Source organism: Cucumis melo, chromosome 1 (genome assembly GCF_025177605.1).
Source record: "Cucumis melo cultivar AY chromosome 1, USDA_Cmelo_AY_1.0, whole genome shotgun sequence".
NCBI lineage: Eukaryota > Viridiplantae > Streptophyta > Magnoliopsida > Cucurbitales > Cucurbitaceae > Cucumis > Cucumis melo.
Window position 1 is genome coordinate 32,870,398 of NC_066857.1, and position 10,003 is coordinate 32,880,400.

The 10,003-nt window shown below is 33.1% G+C and overlaps 1 protein-coding gene across 2 annotated transcripts; it reads right to left on the bottom strand.

The window, feature by feature from the left end:
* Positions 1-663: 663 nt before the first annotated feature.
* On the bottom strand, positions 664-8,671 carry LOC103492805 (poly [ADP-ribose] polymerase 2). Of its 2 annotated transcripts, XM_051087377.1 has the most exons (19): positions 8,477-8,671; positions 8,096-8,378; positions 7,604-7,725; positions 7,392-7,473; positions 6,684-6,919; positions 5,846-5,972; positions 5,662-5,717; positions 4,469-4,542; positions 4,266-4,312; positions 4,134-4,183; positions 3,823-3,885; positions 3,253-3,333; positions 3,004-3,114; positions 2,837-2,912; positions 2,578-2,720; positions 1,939-2,012; positions 1,188-1,293; positions 956-1,062; positions 664-923 (listed from the first exon to the last, which is right to left on the bottom strand). In XM_051087377.1, exons 1-18 carry the CDS (start codon positions 8,558-8,560, stop codon positions 970-972), a joined length of 1,908 nt encoding a protein of 635 aa, XP_050943334.1. In that variant the 5' UTR covers positions 8,561-8,671; the 3' UTR covers positions 664-923; positions 956-969. The 2 variants fall into 2 exon arrangements, with proteins under 2 accessions (XP_050943334.1, XP_008451559.2); XM_008453337.3 differs by having other exon boundaries at positions 664-1,062.
* Positions 8,672-10,003: the final 1,332 nt, after the last annotated feature.

Genomic DNA, 10,003 nt, shown 5'->3' on the forward strand with positions numbered 1-10,003 from the left:
TCATACAATACAAAGTTTAAAAAATGAATTTATACCTCTTTATCGACTAAATTAATTATAAATGATAACAATCATACAAAAAGGAAATTGTATTAGATGGTTAAAATTTTGGAAACTTTTGCAATAAATCGTCTATTTTGATATATATGAAAGCATCCTTAAGCTAGAGAGTGTTTTTTTTTTTTTTTTTTTTGACCCAGACAGTCATTATCTTTTGATATAAAGAACATTCAAGTGTATATATAGGTGAAAAATTGACTCAAATCTCCCATAAAATCTCTTTATCAAAATACTTACCAATTTAGGTCACTAATTAATATGACCCATTAGCCAAATTTTCTGTATAAATTTAACATCGTAATACTCCACTAACGGAGTCTTCGCCTTTCATACAGTTAATAATGGGCAAATGCAAACTTTTCTGTTTCCTTGGTTGAGATAACAATTGCAATGATCATATCGTATTAAGATTACCAACATAACCATTTCCTATACATCTCAAACATTTCTATTTATAACTCAACATAATTAGAATCTAGTAGGGTATGACAGTATCGGGACTCTTTTCGAGATCAAAGATTCAATCTCCAACAACTACAGACAATTATTATACTAAAAAAAAATATTTCAATGACATCCAAAATTAAAATCTTGAAAAATAAATTGTTGAGAGATGGCTCAAATAATGTATAGATAACAAGATATACAAATGTAAGTTGGTAACAATTGCATTGTAAAGTGCTCGTTACTCAACTAAACTTCTTTTTCTTTTTCTTTTTTGACCTAGTATTTACCAATTCCCAATAACTTCTACAAAGGAGGGAAAAAAAAGGCTTAATTTTTACTTTTAACAATATTACATTACAAAGATTAATTTTTTTTTTTCTCCCCCTAATTACCATAAGATAGTAATACTGACCAAAGAGTGGGGCAGTTGAAGGTAGAAATGGGCAATGACTATGATGCCAGTCAGTGTTTAAAATGGAAATTCACTTGAAGAAGATAGCGCATCCTAATTTGATCCACATTGTATACTATATACTCATTATACAACAAGGCACCCTGACACAAGAATCAGAAACAATTATTTAGATGACTATTATAGCCGATAATCAATTAATATGTGAAAGACGTTGCAAAACATGGAAATCTTATCTGCGAATTACTGAAAAGGGAACCATACATACCTTGCCACGCTGACTCTTGATTGGTTTTCCCAGGGGAACGATGACACCATCGTCAAGCGTCATAGCTTCGGAGCGGTTTGGTTCTGTTCGTCCAACTCCTTTCGTGCTGTAATGTTAGCCATTATGTTTCGATTTGTTATCTTTAAAATAAGCAACGTGGCCATGAGTTCAGTCACTCCCAAGACCTCAATCATAATATGCATTTTCTATGACATTTTTGTTTTTGGTTTCCTGTTTTTGTTTCTAATCTTGTAGAAGCAAAAGCGTTTGGTGAGTCCTATTTTTTGTTCTTCTGTCTTTCACAAACATTTACAAAGTTGTGTAGAAGTTTTAGAAACAATGAAATCAACTTTCTCATTTCTGGTTTCAGCTCTCTCCAGAAGATAATCAAAACAATTACTTTTTTCTTGTCACTTCTAAAATGCATAATTTAAAATTTTAGAGAACAATAAATAAGGATTAACGAGGAAACAAAAAACAAAAAACTAAAACACTATCAAATACAGTTTGGTTTTCCTTTATTAAGAAAGGAGGAAACAAGAGACTAAAAAATGGAAATGTTATGAAGCAGGTCTAAAGTTATACGAGCCATTATGAACTTCACAATTTTTCTAGAACTGTTTAATGAGATGATCCTAAATGATCTTCGAGCGAAGTAATATTTCTAAGAGTAATATCATGACTTGGTGAAATGAAAGACAATCTGTTATTATGCCAAGCTCAATGAGCTTGAAAAGACAAAGCAACAAACCTCAGCTTGCCCTCAGGCAACTTGTCAGCATTGTAGTCTGCATCTAGAAGTTCAACCATGTCGCCGAGTGCAACCTAGAGTTTTCACAGCAAAACAATTTTAGCACATTCAATCATCACAGAGAAATGCAAACATAATCTTCTTTGCAGTACGGATAAATAATAAATAAAATTAACACGGCTACTTAACCCGAGATAAGCACAAACTATTTGTGTACTCAAATTGCATTTTCAAATCCAGCATTTCAAAGAGAATATGAGCTGAGCCTCTTTGGAGCTGATACCAACTTCCAAATAAGCATGAAAAGAAAATATGACATCTTAAAGCCAGGAGCTCAAATAGATTACCGGTTGATGTGATGCACAAAAACTCGATCTTCCATTTGTTTCATGCATACCATATAACTAAAACACCCTAAATAAGGAATTGGGTTAAGTGGTTTCAGATGAGGCAGTGGAATTTGTCCATGTAACCTAAAATGTGGTTGCAACAGCAGGTGGGTACTAGGCAACAATTCATACTAATAAGTCATAAATTCTCAAGTTCCGAACTATGCCATACTATAATGAGTTCAAATTCACGACCAGAAATAATAATAATAAAGAAAAATGCAGCGTCTGTAGTAAGATGAAGAACAACCTCACATAAAAGCAGAACTCCAGCTGCGGCGTCCTTAGATGCATAACAATAGTTTGCACTTTTTGAGAACATATCAGCAAAGTAGACCCCCTTCCCAAACATATATCCTGAAACAGGTGCTTCAGGTGGAGCTATGCGTAAACCTGGTAAAATATTCAATTTGGATTGATCATTCTGTAGTTAGACTGAGGAGCAGCAGATAAAAGTTAAGTAATCGCATTAGATTGCGGGAAAAACTGCAGAACTAAAAAATGAAGACCTTGGGACAGAATGCCAGTCCAATTTGTAAGCCGAGAACCATGCCATAAGAGCTTCCTGTTCTTTGTATTAGAAAACTATTCACAGCGTAAAAGAGAATAGTGATTAAATAGGACAAGAGTTCATTAATACAAGAGAGTAAATGATACACCACAGGTAGCAAAGCACCTTCTTGAAACGCTCATCTTCTCCCTTTCTTGATACCCTAAATATTTGAACAATATCAACAGTATAATTTGAATGTGTTCTCGCATGTGTATTCTTTGTGTACTTCGAAACCTGAAAACCAAATAAAAGAAATACAGAAACCAATAGCTTATTTTTCTGCCAGCGCAAATCGAGATGAATCCAAGAGGACTGCTATTGATCCGTCCAAAATAAAAAGACTATACAATCAAATTTAAATACAATTATTACCATGGAGAATTCCTCAGAAACAACGTCAACTGGTGACAATTCACACTGAAGGCGTTGGTAATGAGAATACAAGGGGTCTTCCTGTAATCATGACAGAATAATTATAAAACAAGTAAACACAACAATCTAGATCTAAAACATACCAATACTTTAATAAAAACAGATACAATAAGGACGTACATCAAATGCAGGAAGTTGGCAATTTCAAAAGGTTGAGTTCTAAATTAGTAGTCATAACAAAAATTTTAGATAAGAACATGGATTATAGAAATAGCAGCAAAAGATTTAAAATGACAAACTTATAACATGTGCCAAACCACAAAAGCGAAGAGGAGACTAGAGAACCAAAAACATGAGCTATATAAAAAACCATGAGAGTTTTCAAAAATTATTTCAGCTAGATAAAGGAGCTTGAGACAGTTAACCTTGTAGTTAAGTTGACTTGGACATTAGTTCAGGCAAGGAAAGGAATAAACATTAGCTTCATTCTTCAGATGTGGTAAGAAAATTCACAATTTTTTTTAAAATGCACTACTATGTTGAAAGAAAACAATTACAGTAAGGTAATACCTCCATAGTATTAACTTCCTCCAACAATTTTGCAGCTAGCTCAATTTCACCCAACGCCTCAACCTTCAAGTCAATAAGTAACATAGTTAGAACTACATGAACGAGGTAAAAAACAACATGAAATTGTGCACCTTTACAGAACATGAAAATATCGGCTTTATGATCAATTGGCAGCTAAATGTCTAAATGCTTCTTTCAATATAATTTATTATTTTGTTCATAATTTAATCATAACATTTTGGGAATATCCAGATAGTGGAAAGCTGAGACTCACGACAGATACTTCAATAGAAAAGTGAAAACAACATTACCATTTCCAACTTTTTTTTCAATTTTTGAGGAGTGTCAATTACAAATTCACCTGCCATAAAAAAATATCGCAGTGGTTCAATTGTCAATCCAGATTAAAGCATTATGTGACTGAGAGGGAGGAGGCAACTCACGCATCTTCTTAAATCCAAAGTCATGGGGAATTACAGTGTAAAATTCCCTGCCAGAAACATTTGCTATACCTTTTAATCCAGAAGTAAAAAATGAATTAAAGAAATCAAGGTTCATAATGAGAAGACTTGTTGTATCCTTTGAGATTTTCAGAATATTGAACATGCGTAGATGAGAAACAACAGTGCATCACGTGCAAACTCACCCACTTAGTTGCTCAAGTAGACTCCTGTTTGACAGGCCAATCACATCAGCAATCCTTTTCAAGACGTCATAACCCTAAATATATAGACACAACATACAAATTTAAAAGTTAAGTTCAACTTTCAGAAATAAAAAAGTCGTGAAGCCATATCCCATCATTGAAAAGAAGACAGTGCATGTAGTTATTAAGAGTACTATACTGTCCGGCTAAGACAACCATATGTTCTTCGACCTTGGACCATCTTGTTGTGCGTGTGCCACCAAGAGTATAATCAGAAATTGAAAAACTACGCAGAAAATGCTATCCAAATCCTATAACAATAATCCATGACAAGGATGCTAAACTAAGAATCTGGTATATTTATTTATTGTGTCAACGTTGTCGAAGATCCCACATTAAAAAGACGGAAAAACCTCACAATCTTTAAAAGATACATAGGTTAATCTTGTTCCATTGAAATTCGACCCAATAATGATGAATCCAACGAGGCACCATTTTGAGGAAACATGTTAAGGACCCCATATCGAGAAAAAAATGAGGAGATCTTACAATCTTTAAAAGATACCTGAGTTACTCCTACCATTGTCATTTGGTTATGAGATGGAAACCTGTGTTCAATTATTAAACGTATTTGAGTAAGGGCCAATATTCATTCTCATAATTCAAAGCACCTTCCTCTAGGAGAAAACCTAAGTAGTTCCACTTCCATGATACTTAATCCATGAAATGCAAGGATACAACTTTGTTAAAAAAAAAACAAAAAATTTCCCAAGCATGCATTGTTCTAATTGGTATCTTATTAGTTATATAAAATACATTGCCCTCATAAAATAAGTGAAACTTAAGGGATTCCAGAAACTTGAATATCAACAATTTCTTTAAGCTTGTCATAGCAAGTGCAAGTATTTTTTCAATGTGAAGTTATGAGCACAAAAATGTTAGCAACTTAAGGTCTTCCAAAAACTTGGAATATCAACAATTTCTTAAGCTTGTCAAAACAAGTGCAAGCAATTTTTTCAATGTGAAGCTGTGAGCACAAGAATGTTAGCAACTTAATTCAAATAACTTTGCCATTCAAATTCCACCAGACTTACAGTCCACATAATATAGAAAAATGCCCTACATATCTGACAAACTCAAGTACCCTGTTGAAGCATAAGCAAATAAGAAATTACAACGGATCAAGTACTTGCCTTTAAAATTGTAGATTTGCTCAGCTTTCCAAGGGGCAACTTTTCAGCATTGTACCCTATAAAATACAATTTCTGTGTTAAAAGTTCGAAAACTTTCTTCAAGCAGTTTTACACAAATGAATCCATAAAAGAAACCATTAGATATATGATATATATATTTGGGAGTATTAAATGGCCAACTGACCTATTTCCATCATATGCTGCTTCATCATACTAAAGTTGCAAACGAGAGAGATAAACTTTGCAATGCATGGATCAAGTTGAGTTTCGCGAGGTTGAATCTCTGATGTAGATGCACGTTCCGTATTGCTCTAAAGTCAACAATGGAGCATAAGAAATATAATATGTACTTCATTTCCAATTCTCTTATGGATACAGAGTTCACTCTTTCTCATAGAAATTGCCCCTCAGTGGGATGTGGAACTCTCGTCTCAATGAGGACAAGATGGGACAATAACACTTCTTTCTTATAATTAAATTTTGGGCACAATGATGGGTTGGCATCAACCCTTCTCCAGTTTTTCAAAGTAAAATTGCAAATATTGCATTTCTACTAAAATGTCTTAATCTATTTTTTTTTTTTTTTTGCCTTTTCTTTTTTGCTATGTAAAGCCTTTTATATGTTAAGCAACAAAAGAAGTTGATAAATTAAGTTAGACCAAAGGTTCTACTTCTTATCCTCTGAGAAAATCCACAAGGAGAATCTTTTCCCATCGTGTAATCACCAACCACCACTTTGATTAGTTTGAAGTAGTGAAAGGGATACTGGCTCCATATAGTGACTAGATGCAAGGTTTTATTTTAGAAGATGTCTGTAAAAGAATTGAAGATTCAATTTTACAGAAACAAAATTTTCTTTAAGAATCATTTTTCATGTATTTTAATCCCAATATTTCTACATATTTGGCAGGGTAGCTTCATTTGTAATAAGCTAAGGAAAGAATATCAATTTATACCAAATTAAACAACATGAACCTTGAGATTCTCAACGAAAGACAAAATTTGGAATTGGAACCACTTACTGATAGATCTTTTTCACTTTCACTGTAGTCCATCTCCAACCAGGTATAACTCTTCGGGTGGCAAATAAACTCTTTTCTATTAGACCAATTATTCTTGGTTTTAGCAAAGAATTTTTGTTCAAACTCACGTATTACACGTTCTTTTGATGTGTAAGGACCTAGAATATCGTCTTGTCCCTTCACACCAACTCTTCCCCACCTTGTATAAACCATGTAAGTATCACCACCATCTGATTCTGCAGAGGGTGGAAAATGACACAAACATGTCATAAAACATCTCAGACAGCACAAGCATTTACTAAAAGATTAAGGAAAGAAACATTTAGAGCACAAAAATATTTATTTAATCACACATTTGAAATAAATAAATAATTCATTCCAGTTTTCAATTTTGAAAATAATTATAAAAAGAGCAGCTAGATATTTTCAAACGGTATAACGTCCTAGTGAGGAACATCCAAAAGAACCAAAACCTACTATAAGCTCCAAGAAAGTCCCCCATGTTAACCATCATTACGTCCCCATCTCCTATTTTCTATTACTTATTGTCGTTTTTATATGAAAATATTTCGATTGAAAATTTTTGTATCATTTTTAGTTGTTCATCCAAGTGATCCAGCATTTCCAATTCTAATTTTCAAATATTTACTACTGTTAAATGAAAATTGACTCAAGTAAACGGTGTTCATAGGAGGGATAGAAGTTTACCAAGTGCTTGAATCACGTAAAACTTGTTATTGTTGTTTCCTATATTAGTCTGATTCAACATGGCATCATAGATTTCATCACCCTGCAAACAAATAGTTGCTGTTCATGTTTAGAAAACTAAACAATATGTCAAAAAGGTATAATGTACGTTCTGACATCAACTTATCGATTAGTCAGAGCTATGCATTTCTACTAGAACTACTGGGACTTACCACTTGTAGAACATGATAATGTGTCTTGATTTGATCTGGAAGCCACTGATCCAGCACTGCTGAACCCTTTTTGGTCGCTGTAACAATCTTCTCACCGTCGCCAACATTTGCATTCTTACATTCTGTGAACAAAGGGAAAAACAAACTTTCTCTAATCAAAAGAAATAGATAAATAGTGACTGGTGTTTCTAAATGATTTTTCTATTACGAACATTTTCATTTTACCATTTTCAGCTCTCTACTATCGACACTTCTGATACACTTACAACTCATAATCATGATTTACAATTACTACGATTTCACGATTGAATTCTTCTTCCAAGTTCAACTTACTAAATTAGCTTATAACCACAAGTTTTGCAGGAGGAATTGCATGCTTCGGTTCACTAACTAATTTAGAAACTCCAATAGACATTAACAAGGAATCAAATGTAAGTGACTCTCGACGGAAAAAAGGAAGAATCGCTCCAATCAGTATGTAATTCGATATACCTTCAGTTTCATCTTCCTCTTTCTCATTCTCACAATCTTCACAAATCCTCTTCAGTAACTCCTTCTTCGAACCAGTTGAAGCAATGCCCCGACGAACCGCCTCATCTCGCAGTTCCTGTACTTTCATTTCTCGTAACTTCTCAACATCTCTGATTAAGTCACTTCCATTCAAATTTCCACCATCTTCCGAGTCTCTCCCCCTCTTTTTACCATCAATAGAAACAACACCTTTACCTTTCAACAACGTTTCCTCTTCGAGAATGGCGGACTCCAGGCGACGAACCTGTATAGACAAAAACAAAACACGAACATCGTGGTCAACGGAAGGTGGAGAAGAGTGCAATTGAAACAGAAAATAGAGTAAAGATTCGGATTAAAAACCAGAACAGGCTTAGTTCCGGAAGTATCAAGACCACGTTGAGCGAGTTGAGTTCGGAGTTCATCCACTTTGAGCTTGTTCGCCATTTTCGAAGGGACGAGCTTTGATTCTGACAGTTTGCCGAGAGGAGCACTTATAGCTAACGCCCTTGAAGTGACATTTGAAGAAAATTCATGGACGCTGAGACAGAAAGTTTCTTTTTCGTGTTGTCTTCCAATGAGAAATGTCGCACTTAAACTCTAACGAGAGGACAATTTTGCCCTTCCCTCTCTTCAAATTCCAATTTTCGGTGAAATTATACAATAATATTGCAAGCTACGTAATATGTCTTTGTTTCATATCTTTGTTTCAAAGAGAAAAATTACTATAGATTATTGGACTTATGGTCTAAACCCGAACTAAGATTAGTAGACCCGACATCAACTGTCATGATTCATTTTTTAAAATGATAGTTATTGTATACTTTATCAAATTTGGCATCAGATTATTTATCAAATCCATTATTATTTCGTCAAAGTTTGGGATTATTGCAACATTTTGAGTACTATTTTTCTTCCTAGTGTTCTTATTTGACATAAATGCAACCTTAAGACATCCAAATTTTTTCTAAGAAAGAGATAAATTGAGGGAAAAGAAAACGAAAAACATCTGTGCATGTTGGGTACACTCGTTAATTTGTACTATATATTTAATTGTTCAACTATAGTTTGTCATGTGACAAATTTTTTATTTTTTATTTTTTAAGTTTTATCGATGAAAAATTATTGAAAGAAAATATGTACAATGCGCAGTCCTTTTAAATATAATAATATAATTGGAAGATGAGTGTTATAGAAAGTGAATTAATTTGGTAATGAAGTGAGTTGAAGGAGGGGTATTTTTGTCCGTGTAGACCTTGAGATGGTTATTCTCTTAATTTTAAGAAACGAAGTCCATTTTTCCAGAATTTAGGAGGAAGAGTCCTTGAGAAGCTGTGAAGAAGAATTCGTAGTGGGAAATTTTAAAATGGGATTCGGAAACGTCGTCGTTTAAGAAGAGAGTGCGGGACACGATTCTCTTATCGGGAAAACGTGTTATATCATCATAAAGTTTTAAAACTATTTTTACAAAATTAATGTTTCTATTCTTCTTAGCTAAGTTACAAATTAATTTATAAAGTTCGTGTAATCATTTCTCTATTTTTTAATATTCTTGACTCATTGTTTTAAGATTTATTCACCTATTAGACTTTAAAATTTAAGCCTGTAAAAAAATTTAATTTTATTGTTCGTAGATTTTTTATTAGGATAAAAAAAAACTAAACACATCAAACATCTATTAAATACATAAACTTTAAAATAAATTTCATCGCTTATAATATATTTTAAATTTTAATGTATTCAACATGATACCAAAACGAAGTATTTAAAGTTTAAGATCGAATAACCAACCAACTTTATTTTTCTTTTTTTTTATTAAACTTATAATTTAACTTTATTATTTTCAACACCAAATGTAAAAAATTATAGTTTGATAATTATTATCGTTGA

Excerpts from the sequence above, each read along its gene's own strand:
- LOC103492805 (XM_051087377.1), bottom strand. The coding sequence starts at position 8,560 with ATGGCGAACAAGCTCAAAGTGGATGAACTCCGAACTCAACTCGCTCAA. Across the intron at positions 4,543-5,661 it reads GCAAATCTACAATTTTAAAG|GGTTATGACGTCTTGAAAAG; the intron begins GCAAGTACTTGA and ends CTATATATTTAG. Across the intron at positions 2,913-3,003 it reads AAGATGAGCGTTTCAAGAAG|TTTTCTAATACAAAGAACAG; the intron begins GTGCTTTGCTAC and ends CGCTGTGAATAG.